This window comes from Myotis yumanensis, unplaced genomic scaffold (genome assembly GCF_028538775.1).
Source record: "Myotis yumanensis isolate MYYU_CA2020_CCGP unplaced genomic scaffold, mMyoYum1.0.hap1 SCAF_16, whole genome shotgun sequence".
Lineage (NCBI taxonomy): Eukaryota > Metazoa > Chordata > Mammalia > Chiroptera > Vespertilionidae > Myotis > Myotis yumanensis.
This window is the reverse complement of record NW_027223767.1, coordinates 16749791-16764981: the sequence shown is the minus strand read 5'-3', so window position 1 is coordinate 16764981 and position 15191 is coordinate 16749791. Positions and strand designations below refer to the sequence as shown.

At 46.0% G+C, this 15191-nt stretch overlaps 2 protein-coding genes across 2 annotated transcripts in view; one reads left to right on the top strand and one right to left on the bottom strand.

The window, feature by feature from the left end:
- Positions 1-15191, bottom strand: part of ITGAE (integrin subunit alpha E) — a 69717-nt gene that overhangs the window by 8420 nt on the left and 46106 nt on the right. The window contains exons 20-26 of the mRNA XM_070393302.1: positions 10981-11051; positions 7362-7494; positions 5610-5708; positions 5032-5111; positions 4070-4147; positions 3507-3570; positions 3323-3430 (exon numbers count right to left, since the gene is read on the bottom strand). Coding sequence (XP_070249403.1) covers positions 3323-3430; positions 3507-3570; positions 4070-4147; positions 5032-5111; positions 5610-5708; positions 7362-7494; positions 10981-11051 — 633 coding nt within the window. The remainder of the gene's footprint in view (positions 1-3322; positions 3431-3506; positions 3571-4069; positions 4148-5031; positions 5112-5609; positions 5709-7361; positions 7495-10980; positions 11052-15191) is intronic.
- HASPIN (histone H3 associated protein kinase) lies at positions 158-13557 on the top strand. The gene is made up of 2 exons (XM_070393287.1): positions 158-2472; positions 11975-13557. Exons 1-2 carry the CDS (start codon positions 158-160, stop codon positions 11982-11984), a joined length of 2325 nt encoding a protein of 774 aa, XP_070249388.1. The 3' UTR covers positions 11985-13557.

Here is a 15191-nt window from a genome sequence, read left to right as displayed (position 1 = left end):
TGCCAAACCCGCGAGCCCGGGGTGATACGCATGCGCGCAGGAGGGGCGGCGCTAGGACCCGACGTGCCGGCCGGCAGGGGGGCGTGTCCACGTCCACGCCAGCGTCCTCCGGAAGTCTCGCGATGTTTGCATTTGAACAGTTTGGCGGGTGAGAGCCATGGCGGAGCCAGTCCCGCGACCCCGGAACCGGCTCTTACGAACGTATGGGGCTGTGGGCGGCGGGGGGCCGCGGTGGCGGTCGGGCCGGGCCGGCGCGCAGTGGTTCGCGCCTCAAGATTCAAAGCGTTTCTTCAGCAGCACCAGCAGCAGCAACGCCAGCAGTGACGACCCCTCGCCGCCCGCCGCCTCCGACGACTCTGACGACCCCGACTTCTGCAGCGAGGTGGGTCCGCGGCGGAGGCGAGCTGGCGGGCGAACCTCCAAGGCCCGGCCGAGCCTGATCATGACTCCGAGGCGCCTGAGGCTGCGAGCGCGGCCGCCGCGGAAGTGCAGCACGCCCTGCAGCCCTCTCGGGCCGCCGCCCTTCCCCAGCAGCACCCCGGGCCGCCTCAGCCCGGACCTCAGCGTGTGCAGCCAGCCCAGCGACGGCGGCCAGCTGGGCACCAGTGCCTCCCTGTTTAGCTCCCCAGCCTCTCCTGGTCCCGGCCGCGGGTCCCCAGCGCCGGGAGACAGTGTCATAGGTACCGGCCCCTCTACCTCTCTGGATGCCACCTCTCCGGACCAAGCACCTCATTCCTGCTCCCAGGAGGCAGCAATAGGAGGAGGCGGGTTCACCAGCTTGGCCCGCCAAGCTCGTGCCAGCCTCACGTCAGTTCTCTTTAGCCTTACGGACTCGGGGGACCCTGAGGATTCTGAGTTTGGGACAGGTGGGAAGGATATGAGGGAGTCCCGCTGTGCAAGGGAACTGATGGGGAAGAGGCTGGAGAGCCCAGCTTTGTCAAGCAGGCGGAGGAAGAGGGCCACAGACAAGGACTCTTGTCGAGAGACTGGGGCTCAAGAGGCTGTCCAGACAGAATGTGGGGAGGCCAGTGGTTGCAAGAGCTGCAAAGGACCCGGGAAAACCAACAGACCTGAGAGAACTGGGCCAGGCCAGAAAAGGAAACATCGGGAGGCAGTAGAAACCTCCCTCCTCCATCACGACCAGTTTAAAAAGGGCCACAGGATGGGCAAAGATTCACTCCTTACCCAGGACCTGACTCCATTACCGAATGACTGCTCTTGGACCAAAGCCAGGGCTTCCTTCAGTTTCCATAAGAAAAAGGTCGTGACTGCTGTGTCAGACGTGAGCAACAACGCCACTACCAGTTCTCCCTCGGGGTCCTTCATGTCCGAATATTCAAACCCGCCTGTCCTGAACAAAACAACAAGCAGTGCCCCGTCCCCTTGGCACTCCTCTTCCATGTATTTGCTCACCCCCTTAAAGACACTTCATGTCGCAGACCAAAAGGCATCTGATGCTGAAAAGGTTTATAGGGAATGCGACCAGGAGGGTCCTATCCCCTTTAGCTCTTGCCTTTCCACGGAGGAACTGGAAAGCTGTGAGAAGATTGGGGAAGGAGTGTTTGGAGAAGTGTTTCAAATAATTGCTAATTGTACACCAGTAGCCCTAAAAATCATTGCTATTGAAGGACCGGATTTAGTCAATGGAACCCATCAGAAAACTTTTGAGGAAATCCTCCCAGAGATCATCATCTCCAAAGAGTTGAGCCTCCTGTCTGATGCTGCATGCCACCGCACAGAAGGCTTTATTGGGCTGAACTCAGTGCACTGTGTTCGTGGACCTTACCCTCCCTTGCTCCTCAAAGCCTGGGATCACTATAACTCAACCAAAGGGTCTGCAAACGACCGGCCTGACTTTTTCGACCAAGACCAGCTCTTCATTGTGCTTGAATTTGAATTTGGAGGAATTGACTTAGAGCAAAGGAGAAAGACGTTGTCCTCCATAGCTACTGCAAAGAGCATTTTGCACCAGCTCACCGCATCCCTTGCCGTTGCAGAGGCATCGCTGCACTTTGAGCACCGAGACTTACACTGGGGGAATGTGCTGTTAAAGAAAACCAGCCTCAAGGAAGTCCACTACACCCTCAGCGGGAAGACAGGTACTATCCCCACCTGTGGGCTGCAAGTCAACATCATTGACTACACCCTGTCACGCTTGGAGCGGGATGGGGTCGTGGTTTTCTGTGACATTTCCATGGATGAGGACCTTTTTACAGGTGAAGGTGACTACCAGTTTGAGATCTACAGGCTAATGAAGAAGGAGAACAACAACTGCTGGGGTGAATATCACCCTTACAGTAATGTGCTCTGGCTACATTACCTCACAGATAAGATTCTGAAGGAAATGGTCTTCAAGAGGAAATGTAACACCCCAGCCTTGAAGCAAATAAAGAAAGACATCATACATTTCCATGGGACAATGCTGAACTTCAGCTCTGCCACTGACCTGCTCTGCCAACACAGTCTATTTAAGTAAGTCAAAGGTGCCTTACCGCCCCAAAGGGAGAGAGACCACTAGCCTTGAAAGCCCCCAGTGTTGTTTTCGATTTCTATCCCCAGGGGAGGGTGAAATTCCTATTCTAATCAGCTTTTCAAACAAGAATTTTGTTTCCAAGTGGAAACTGAAATGTTTGTGGAAATCTTTAAACAGCAAACATTCTTTAAAAATAAACTACATGTGAGAACCAGTGTTTACAACTTTTAAGCCCTCTGTCAGCAGAGTCTATTCTGTAGGTTTCTCTCCATTTTTTCATTTTTGAGCCTTGACACTTTATGTAGCCTAAGGGGGGGAAAAAATTCAGGAAAGCCCAAGGTCTCAGCTGTCATACTAATCAGAGCCTATAGGTATTGGCAGGCTGGCTTTGGGAACCATTCTACAGCTCAGGAGTCAACCGAGGGAAAGAGGCAGTAGCAAAGCAGAGACCAAGATAGACAGACTGGAGGGAGAGAGAAAAGGAAGATGGTAAGACAGTTTATAGGAGACATGCAAGAAATGCCATATATTTATCAAGCTCATTTGCCAGTCACACAGAAGTAGGATTTAACAATTTTCAACAGGAAAATAAATGTCTCCATGGCTACTAAAAAAGTTTTGAGTTTTTGCTTATTTTTTATCAAGGGAAGTAAACAAATATTGCTTTAAGAGGTGGGTGGTTGATAATCCTTCTGAACATGACTTTGATAATTTACTCCTAATGTGTTCTCAGGTCAACTAATCTTGTTTTTACTCTTTTTCTAGAACTCTAGTTTTTATACCTTTAAGAATCTGTAGTCACTGAAAAGAGATGCAATTGTGATAGAGTCAAGAACCGCCTCTAAGTACCTGTGTCTTTGTCAGTTTCTTCACTCTTATAAGCCGGAGCCCTTGTATTTTAATTGGAACACAGATTTGCAGCTGGAATTCGGCTCCAAAGAAGTTTTCCCCATGGATCTGCAAAGAGTAGGAAGTCAGAGCTGGTGTTGCTTTGTCACTTGTAGCTTTGCAATAATAAGTACTAAGCACTTACGTTGAAGGAGAATTCTTTGTGATCAGAAAGCCCCTGGCTTGTGTTCATGTACATCACTGCTGGTCTGCAATTGAGAGGACATGTGTTAGCCTCAAGGCCCCCTTGTTTTTAGAAGCTGAATGCTACTAGTTGGGTACATTAGCACCAGATCCTTAAGAGGAATCAAAGCTAAATATTAACATGTAAATTGGTGGTAGGGCAGTTGGGAGCAGGCAGAATATTTGAATAGTATATATTTGGGTTGGTTCTTTATCTAATTATCATTCTTCAGAGTGGCCTTACTTTTCTCCTTCCTTTTCAATCCCATAACCCCTCTCTTCTTCCCTTCTTAGCATCATGTCAGGACCCTTTTGTAGCAAGACCAGTTGACAATACTACTTTGATTACTACCATGGGCTTCTAGGAACCACTGTTAGTGTCCTAGAGATCGATGGGAGCCTGAGTTTTAAGCAGCCTCTTCTCAAAGAAAGGCAGTCCCCATATCCAGCCTGCCCACCGGTTCCACCCACAAGAGAGAATGCTCTAAACTGTCCCCTAGGTGTTGGCCCCTTGGAAGTGCTTACTTGGGAAGAACTGCAATGAAGGCATGCTTGAAGTGAAGTCTGTGGGTCTCTCTGACCAAAGAGCTTCTTCCATTGGCACTAAGAAATAAGAGTGTCAGTGCACAGCACACCTGCTTTGTACATATGGCCGCTTCTATACCTTGGCTTCCCAGGATCATCAGGGGTCAGATAAGAAAAGACTCTTGGAAATAAGCAGAGTGCAGAAGAGTTGCTAGAAGTCCAGGCTTGGCGAAATTGATTTAGAAGGGTTTCTCAGCCTCAACAATATTAACATTTTGGGCCAGATAATCCACTGTGAGAAGCTGTCCTGTATATTGTAAGATGTTTAGCAGCATCCCTGGTCTCTACCCACTAGATGCCAGTAGGACCCCCCCCCATGTCGTGTCAATCAAAAATATCTTCACGTAGCCCTGCCGGCATGGCTCAGTTGTTGCGTGTCAACCTATGAGCCAGGACGTCACGGTTCAATTCCTGGTCAGGGCACATGCACGGGTTGCTGCGGACTCGATCCCCAGTGTGGGGTGTGCAGGAGGCAGCCAATCAATGATTCTCTCTCATCATTGATGTCTCTCCCTCTCTCTTCCTCTCTGAAATCAATAAAAATACATTTTTTAAATATCTATCTCTAGGAATTGCCCCTGAGGGACAGTATCACCTTTATTTGAGAACCCTTCCCCAACACCATATCCCATCCTACCCCCAAACATAGAGGTTTTGCAGGTGAAAGCTTCCCCAAAATTAAATGAACCAGAATTAGAACTCCAGTCCAAGGCTCATTTTTCCACACTATACCGGAGTTTTACTTTGTGTGTCAATAAAAGAATGTTTAAATATATTTGATAACCATGGGGACACAGGTGCCTTCTCTGGGCTCACTGAAGTCCCCTTCTTCTCGGGCACGTGGGAGGAAGATTTCTTCCAGGGCCGTAGCCTGGGTCTGCTGTGGCACAGACACTACTTACTTTGTGACTGTCACAGTGATGTCAGCTGTCCTGTTTGGGAAGGCACTCTCCTCTAGCTGCCAGACTACTGAAAAGTTTGCCTATTTTGAAAAAAAGAGAGAGAAAAAAAAGTCACTTCTCTATACCACTCACAATTCAAACTACTTCCTACTAACGAGACAGACCTGGGAAATAGTTTATTTTGCTCACATTTTTGTATCATAGGCTTCCGCATTTGTTATTCCATGTCACCTTCTTATTCCCTTTTACAACTGAGCAAACATTTCAGAGATTCTCACAGCACAAAGATCCTCCATGGCACATCAGGGACTCACCTCAGGACTAATAACTTGGGGTCTGATGACCCTTCCATACTACGTGCTATTTCACTCTGTAGTGAGCCAACAATTTGTCTGGCTGTATTCCCCCTCCCACCTCTCCCTACTTTCAGAGCGGATTTGGCAGTTCTAAGCACAGCTATGGATTGACTGTACAGTGAAGGGAAGCATGGGACCACAACTGAGATTCCAATGGGACAGGAAAGTAGAAGACACCAACTCCAGGTGTCTATTGACAAGTCAGCCAATCAAAACACTCACAGATGCCCTCCTGAGTATGGGGTGACCAATCTTGCACTTCATGACCAGGACAGAAGCAGCTGGCTTAGGGTCATCACACTGAATATTTGGGGAAGGAGGCTGTTAACACAGAAAAGACTGTTCTTAAAAGGTAAAAAAGAAAACAGTTTTCTCACACCAATTTAGCATCATTTCCTCATTTTTTTTCACATTCAAGACACCTTGTCCAGAGCTGAGGACACAAATCAGACTTGGTCCCTGTCTTCCTCGCAAGCTGGGCAGGAGGGCTCAGTGGTAGATGGTTAAGGAATTTAAATACAAGGCCTAAGGAGTGGTTCTGTGAGAGGTACAGAGAACAGCAGTAGAGGAAGATGAATTTCAACTTGGATGAATGAAAGTCTTCCTAGGGAAGGAGACATTTGAATTGGGCCTTGGGCCAATGCAAGTTAACATAACTAAGATGGACTAGAAGGCTAGCATGAGCCCCAGCACCACCACGCTGCCTTTTTCAATCATGGCTCCTTATCGGGACCACTGAATACAGAGAATAATTTGAGTATCTGCTTTTTTTTTTTTTTTTTTTTAACTATTTTCTTAATTCTCCAAGGAGGGTGCATCACCAGTTCCATTCTGGATGCTCAGGAGATCATTTCATTCTTTCCATATAATGGATGCTGTCTTAGGCCAAATAGCCTAAGACCTTCAGGGACAGACCGTAGTCTGACAAAGCTGGGTTTATTGATTCCTTATAGAGGAAAACTTCACTGGTGTGTCTTACCAAAGGAAAAGACAGTTACTGAAGGACTCCCGGGAATGGTGGTGGTGAGGTGAGATGTCAATGAAGCAGTGTTTTGATAGGTTAAAAATAAAGCAGGGCTGTGTGTAAAAGGGTCACTCAACATCAGGTCTGCACTGCGGAGTGGACCCAGGGACCCATGTCCTTGGGAACTATTCGGATGGATGTGAAAAGTTTTGTCCAGAAATGCTATACGTGCAGCTCTGTACCTCAGAAGGATATAGGCTGTTTCTCTTTGTCAAAGTGACTTAGATTCTCCAGGCAAGCGTGAGGTGGTTTCTAATTACAGATACAACTTCAAAAAGCAAAGTTTCTGATTTCCAAAGACTTTAGAGAACACAGTTGCTCAATGTTATGATACTTTATAGCTGCAGGGTGTCCTTGGGAAAAATACCATTTCCTAGTATCTTGCAGCTGGCTTCCTGTCTGCAATCCCAGGCTGATGAATGGCAGGGCAGACTTTACATTTCAGTCCCAGCTAAGTTATTAGCGATTACTTCTCTCTCAGAACCTGGGTTAGGAAAGGCTGCGGCAGGGAGGAGTGATTGTGCGGCAAATGGCACCATTGAAGGTTTGTGAGACAGAATGGCATGACTGGATCCATGGCATGTAGCTGCTTGGAGGGGCTTCATCCAGTTAATTTATTTTTTAATATATTTGTATTGATTTCCAAGAGGAAGGGAGAGGGAGAGCGAAACATTAATGATGAAAGAGAATCATTGATCCGCTGCCTCCTGCACACCCGCTACTGGGGATCAAGCCCACAACCCGGGCCTGTGCCCTGACTGGGAATCGAACCATGACCTCCTGGTTCATAGGTTGACACTCAACCACTGAGCCACTCCAGTTGATTTAAATCATTTGTTGAATGGACCAAGATGAAGCTGGAGGCAGTTTGGAGGTTGCCATAGAAAAAGAGAGTATGCAGGGAGGAAAAGCCATGAGTGGCATGTCTCCTAAACTGCTGTCATAGTTACCTTTTGTATCCTCTTAAACTGTAAGTTTCTGGGGTAAGTCAAAGCCATGTTTGTCATGTAGGAATCTTCCCCAGAGTTAGTTAGGCTGATGTTCATTGTCAGCTCCTTTGTGACACCCACCACCAATTCCGTCCTGCACAGGGTAGCAAATAGATAAGTGTTACCAGTTTATTCTGTAAAAACCTCGATGCAGTGCAATAACACATTCAACTCACTTCTTAGGTAAATTGCCTAAAGGATATATTTAGCCTAGATTTTCTTCCCCTTAACATAATCAAACACCTGGACCTCCACACCCACCTCAGTTGCTGTGTGAGATAATAATAATGGCTACCATTTATTTAGTCCTTTCCATGTGCCAGGGACTGTGCTAAATGCTTCACATGCTCAGTTTATCCTCATAATAATCCTATGAAATAGGACGGTTAATCATCGTATAGAGAAGGAAACAGAAGCCAAAAGAGGCTCACTAATTTGCCTGAGATCTAGCAACCTCAAAAAGGAATTGGGAGAATTGGATCTAAATCCTCTTTCTGTTACCAATTCTCTGTGACCGTAGTCAAAGCACTCCCTTACACAAATCCATCCATTTCATATCTATCTATGGAGTAGCTTCCCTGTGTCAGATTTCCTACTCAACACAAGAGTGACAGTGGGTGTGAGACAGACACCATCCCTGCCCCTTTCCTGGCCTTAGCTTTCCCTCCCACAAAATCATTCAGCCCCTTCTCATTTAAAGGCTGTGGTTTAAACCAGGAGTCTGCTCAGCCTGGTGAAGAGACTTGGGGCTTTGTGAGAGCGTCCTTCAGTCTGCTGAGGTGCAGTGGGGCCCCAAAGTGCAGAACAACTACCAGTCATTGAAATCTGTAGGAAAATGTGTCACCAGGACAAAGAAAACTTTCTAGCCATCTGACATAGCCCAAGACGGAATAGGTAGCTCTGGGAAGCAACCATGTGCTTTGTTGTGTTGTTTTTATGACAGCTGAAAAGAGGGCAGATTGATTGGAGGGAGAGGGGTCAGACGGATCAGCCTGCTGTGGAGATCCATCTGAGGCAGGGGTCCTCACACTACGGCCCGCGGGCCACATGCAAATACAAATATTGTGTTTGTTCCCGTTTTGTTTTTTTACTTCAAAATAAGATATGTGCAGTGTGCATAGGAATTGGTTCATAGTTTTTTTTTTAAACTATAGCCCGGCCCTCCAACGGTCTGAGGGACAGTGAACTGGCCCCCTGTTTAAACAGTTTGAGGACCCCTGATCTAAGGGATGGCACATGTCTGAAATAAGACAGTAGTGGTTGGGATGGAGAGAACAGATAGAAACCAGAGATGGTAAGGCTGTGCTTGCAAGCAGAGCACAGGGAGAGAGGACTCAAGGATGAGTCCCGAGGTTACAGCCTGGATGACTGATGAGGGAGAGACCACAGGAGCAAGGGCAGAGGAAGTCGACAGAAGAGTTCAGTCTGGGACATGGTGAGAGGTGTTTATGGGATAACCAGGCAGAGACGTTGAAATGTCAGTTGGATGCACTGTTCCAGAACCCAGGAAAGAGATCTGAGAGTTGTCAGAATATTTTAACAGGGACAGTCTCAGAGGCCCCGAATGCAAACACTGATCTGTGCACACGTGATCTTCTAGACCAGTGGTTCTCAACCTTGGCTGCACATTAGAATCACCTGGGAATCTTTTTAAAATCCTGATTTCTGGGCCTCATCCTCCGGAAATTCTGTCTTTGTTACTAACGTTGTGGCCCCACCCCATAACAAAGAAACAGAATGCGATTGAAACTTCGTGGCCCATGTGCAGAAGTTGGTATTTTGTGGAAGAGCCACACTCAAGGGGCCAAAGAGCCGCATGTGGCTCGCGTGCCGCAGTTTGCCGACCGCTGCCTTAGATTCTTTGGGTGATCTATGTCCACAAGGTCAAAAACCACTGAAGTGTTTGGATGCTAAAGATTAGGCTTAATAATACTTTTGAAAAACAAAGAGGCTGCTTGCTATGTATGTACACTAGGGGGTGATGTAGGGCCAGCTGTGTGTGCTATGTCTCTAGATCACACACATTGGCTAAGAGGGCAGTGCTTGGTTTCATTAATTCCCTGTTGGAAGCAGCTGTGTCTGCTTGTTAGGCTGGATTCCAAAGTACTCAAACGTCTTGAATTGGATCCTTATCAATTGAGATGGGCAGCGCTAAGCCATGCACATCTGAAACACAAGTCTTGCAATCGTAGATTCAGCACTGGCCATCGGTACCATGTTATACACGCAGCACTGGTAGCCGGGAGGGCACTTAAGACCACCTACATCCCAAACCAAACTCGTGCTCTCTTCCTCCCCACCCTGCCTTCCAAAGTCATTCTTCCAAAGGCTTCCCCAGTTCAGTTCTTGGCATCACTGCCGTCCTAGAACTGCTGCGGTCATGGAAGTGGTTATTGCTGTGCTGTGCAGTATCACTAGCCATACGTGGGTACTGAGCACCTGAAATGTGCACAGAACAACTGAGGGGCTAAAATTTTAATTTTATTTAATTTAAATTAAAATTGGACAGCACAGTTCTAGATGCTCAGGCTGAAGCCTTGAAAGATTTCTTAGACCCCTCTCTTTCCCTCCCTCCCCACCTCCACTATGTCATCAAATCCTATGGGCTTTAACTTCAGAACATAACCACCTTCACTGCTACCACCCTGGCCCAAGGCACCATCCCTTCTCCCCTGAGTTATTGTAAGAGCTCCTTGCTAGCTCCCTGCTTCCACCTTTGCTCCTACAGTCTGTTCTCAACACAGCAGGAAGAATGACAAGGTGACAAATGAAAGATCATCCATTCCTCTGGCTTCCCAGCTCCCAGTAACAGCCCCATGGAAGAAGGCCTGTGCAGCCCCGGGTGACCGTCCCCTGCCCACACATTGCCTCTCTCCCCTCATGCTCCTGCAACCACTGCTAGGTCCTGCCATTCCTCCCATCCAGGGCATTTGCACTTGCTCTTCCTTCCAATACCCACATAGTCATTCCTCGACCTCCTGTGTGTACCAAAAAGCCTGCTCAGCGAGCCCTTGCCTGACCACTCCGTTTAAAACTGCCACCCCACCTCCACCCCGTACTCCCTCCCACCTTCCCTGCCTTATCTTCATAGTACATCTTGACAACATAATATTTACTTATTTGTTATCTTCTCCCCTTAAAAGCAGCAGGAAGGCAGGGCTCTTTGTGTTGTTCGCTGCTGTATCTGCAGCACCTGGAGTGCTTGGCACAGAGTAGACGCTCCATAAACATTTACTGAATTAAGTAATTTGATTAAGAGGTGAGTCGGGGAAGAGGTTGCCTCTAACTGACACAGGCTTATGAAAACAGCATTGCCCAGGATGTCGGAGACCTGGGTTCAAGTCTACGAGGTGACCCTTGTGACTCCACGCAGGCTCCCAACTACTGAGTCTATTCTCTAATGTGTAAAATGGGAAAGCAGATCTCTGTGTTGCCTCCCCTTATGGGATGGCTGGGGAAGCAATGAGATAATAAATGCAAAGCCCTTTGTGGGCCATGAGGGGAAGGAGAGGGAATGGTCGGTTCAGGTAAGTCAGGAGGAAGTTTACTACAGAAACTGTGATGACTGGATCCGACTCACGGAGAGGTGGTAGCCAGCTGTAACTCAGCAACACAAAACAGCTTATTCTTGCAGGCCTTCTCGTAGGGCAGCTGTAATGAGACAGGGGCAGGATTAGCCCAGGGACCCCGCCATCCCCGCAGCCTTCCCTCGTGATCTCCTTAGGACATGCTGGACAGGCTGGGCTGTGTCCACATGGCTGTGACTGTGACATTCCTTGATCTGGCAGCGGTAGGAGGAACAGTCGGGTAACAGATGGCAAGTGACAGCCTGTCAGGTAGGGGGTGTGCTTGGTCCTACAACACAGGTACACCATGAGTCAGGCCTCTGGCCAAGGTAAAAAATGGGGTGACCTTCATGGAATGGTGGGAGGGCCTGTCACATTTCTATCAGCAGAATGAAGCACCAACACTCACAACTCACTGTGTACTTTGAAATTTTGGGGAGGAAAACCTATATGAAGAAGAGTTTTCTTAATCCTTTCAAGTAGAGGTAGGAACAGCAGGGGCACAAATGGAAGAAACCTGATCAAATATTGTCAAGATCCAATCCTGCACACCCTCTGATTCCGTGGGCAGTCTCTGGGGGTTAAATATTCCCCTTGCAATCACTCCTACACTAAACCAAACTAATTCAGAGAGTCACAGAGGATCCACAGGCCCAGTCAAAGTTGAAAAGCCCTATTCAGGTTGAAAAATCAAAGTTTCTAAAGAATGTGGTGTTTCTGTTTGTTTGTTTGTTTTATTGATTTCTGAGAGGAAGGGAGGGGGAGAGAGAGAGAGAAACATCAATGATGAGAGAGAATCATTGATTGGCTGCCTCCTGCAGGCCCCCCACTGGGGATCGAGCCTGCAACCTGGGCATGTGCCCTTGATTGGAATCGAACCCGGGACCCTTCAATCCGTAGGCCGACGCTCTATCCATTGAGCCAAACCAGCTAGGGGTGGGTTCATTTTTTATTATGAAGGAAACAGCCAGCTCCTTAACTGAGAAATCTCTGCATTTGTCTCCCCAGCAGCCAGTGACCACATCAGCAGCTTACGCAAGGACTCTGCCCAGGGCCTGAAGCGGGAATGGAGCCAGAGTTAGAAAGGAAACCTCCTACTTCCTGGAGACTGGAGACACAATTTGCAGAAGTCAGAGCTTGACACTCCGACTGGGTCAATAGTTTGGGGCAAAGTTTTTTGGATTTTCTTTAGTTTTGTTTTTATTTTTTATTTTATTTTTTTAAAATATATATATTTTATTGATTTTTTTTACAGAGAGGAAGGGAGAGGAATAGAGAGTTAGAAACATCAATGAGAGAGAAACATCAATCAGCTGCCTCCTGCACACCTCCCACTAGGGACGTGCCTGCAACCAAGGTACATGCCCTTGACTGGAATCGAACCCGGGACCTTTCAGTCCGCAGGCCGATGCTCTATCCACTGAGCCAAACCAGTCACGGCTAGTTTTGTTTTTAATACAGACAAGTAGCCTGCTCTCTTTCACCCAAACCGAGTGAGCGTGAGCAAGGTTAAACTACCTTAAGCTCCCAGCTGGAACTTATTCTCTGGAAACATCTGTGTGCTTAAACTAATACCAAATCACGCCTCCTCGTCCATTTTATCAGTAGAATAAAAAATGTCTTTGCCAGACCATCAAAGTAATCATTGATTCAGATAAGAATCATGAATGGATGTTAAACAGGATACATTCATAATCTCCAAGCATCGCCTCTAAGATACTTATTCATGACCAGGGGAAACAGCACCAGTCGTGGGACAAAGCAGTGTACCCCTGACATGACACCTAGAAGGACCAACTTCACTTCTATGATATTCTTGCTCCAAACGCACAATCTAATCTAATCGTGAGGAAACATCGGACAAATTCAAGTTGAGAAACATTCTACAAAATAACTGGCCTGTATCCTTCGGAAATGTTGAAGTCATTAAACAAAGACTGAGAAACTGCTCCAAATTAAAGGAGACCAAAGATAAGTGATGACAAAATGCAATAAATGATGCTGGACCGGCAGAAAGTTTTTTCTTTTGCAATAAAGGACATTAATAGGACAACTGGTGAAATTTAAGTAAATTAGGTAATAGTATTTTATTATTTCCTGATTTTGATCATTGCACTGAGGTTTTGTAAGAGAATGTCCTTGTTTTTAGGAAATATATACTGAATACTGGAGAGTAAGGCATCAAATCTATAACTTACTCTCAAATGGTTAAGAAATATAAATGTGTATGTGTGTGTAATTTGTATATATGTATATGTACTGTCTATATATATCGAGAAAGAATGATAAAGCAATGTGAATAACAAAACGTGCAGATGTTAACATTTTGGAAATCTGGATAAAGAATGCATGGGGAGCCCGGCCAGCATGGCTTAGTGGTTTAGCATCAACTTATGAACCAGGAGGTCATGGTTCAATTCCTGGTCAGGCCACATGCCCGGGTTGCAGGCTGGATCCTCAGTGTGGGGCGTGCAAGAGGCAGCTGATCAATGATTCTTTCTCATCATTGATGTTTCTATCTCTTTCTCTACCCCTCCCTCTCTGAAATCCATTAAAAAATATATATATTTTTTAAAAGAATGCATGGGGATTATTTTGGAGTGTGCTTATAACTTTATAGTAAACCAACTAATTTAAAATAAAGTTTTTAAAATATATATATAATTAGCCCTAACTGGTTTGACTCAGTGGATAGAGCGTCAGCCTGTGAACTGAAAGGTCCCAGGTTCGATTTTGGTCAAGGGCATGTACCTTGGTTGCGGGCACATCCCCAGCAGGAGGTGTGCAGGAGGCAGCTGATTGATGTTTCTCTCTCATTGATGTTTCTAACTCTATCCCTCTCCCTTCCTCTCTGTAAAAAATCAATAAAATATATATATATATATAGATATATAGATATATAGATATATATATAAAATTAGTGATCATCTACTTATTGACAAAACTTTATTACATTAATTCTCCCAATCTTTTTTTCATCTAACTTGCTGTCAATACCAATTTTTTTTTTTTAATACCAATTTTTTAAAAAATTCTTTAGCCTGGTCGGTGTGGCTCAGTGGTTGAGCATCGACCTATGAACCAGGAGGTCACGGTTCAATTTCATGTCAGGGACACTGGGGCCTGCAGGAGGCAGCCGATCAGTGATTCTCTCCCATCACTGATGTTTCTATCTCTCTCTCTCACTTCCTCTCTGAAATGAATAAAAACACATTAAAAATTTTTAATTCTTTACAAAATAAATATACTATTATACATTTAAAATAAAGTCTCTTGCCTAAAAAATTAAGATGTCAGTCTTTGTTCATAGACGAACCTGTTCCCTCTCTTCCCGGGCAGATGAGCAGTGAAAACAGTCACCCTGATTGTGTTACTCTTTTGTTTCTATTTACTATTTGTTTTGTTTTGAGAGAGAGAGAGAGAGACATCACTTTGTTGTTCCACTTATTTACATATTCATTGGTTGATTCTTGTATATGGCCTGACCAGGGATCAAACCTGCAACCTTGGAGTATCATAATGACTCTCTAACCAACTAAACTACTCAGGCAGGGCTCTATTTACTATTTGTGATTAATACATTAGGTATTGACCAAAACTGGAGCTAAAAATCTTGTATAATTTAATTAACAGAACATTTGGGTAAAAAATATTGGACAGTCGGGACTGTCCTATGATTACCTGGAAATAAGTTACCTGAGCTTTTTTGTGCCCACATGAACAGAAAAGCTGTTTGCTTTTTAGTTCAAATTTTGGAGACTCAACTCATCCCAACTGACTGTAATTATTACTCTCTAAGGCTCACGTTGTCACTTCTTTGATCCTGCTGACTTTTCTATACCCCATAACACTCTCTAAATGTAGACAGATAGAATATTCCAGAGCCTGGATACAAGCAAAATCACCTTAGATATCATAGAGTCAGGAAATATGACTGTTTGCTTTCCCTGTCTGGTTTCCCTTGGTAATGAGAAAAGTTTCTTGTGACACTACCTTCCCGTTAGGGGCAAGTTAGGTGGGGCCAGACATTCAGCCCAAAGGCCCTGAGCGGGACCTGGGTAGACAGCTGTGCCAAAGGGCATCCTCTCTCCCAGCAGGACAGGGTGGCTCCAGTCCAGTCCCCACATGGGACCCCAGCGCACGGTCATCAGACACCCTTGCCAAGTCAGGCAGTGTGTTCAAATGCTTCATTAAATATTTAGCAAGCACTCTGAACACAAAGGAA

Excerpts from the sequence above, each read along its gene's own strand:
- HASPIN (XM_070393287.1), top strand. The coding sequence starts at position 158 with ATGGCGGAGCCAGTCCCGCGACCCCGGAACCGGCTCTTACGAACGTAT.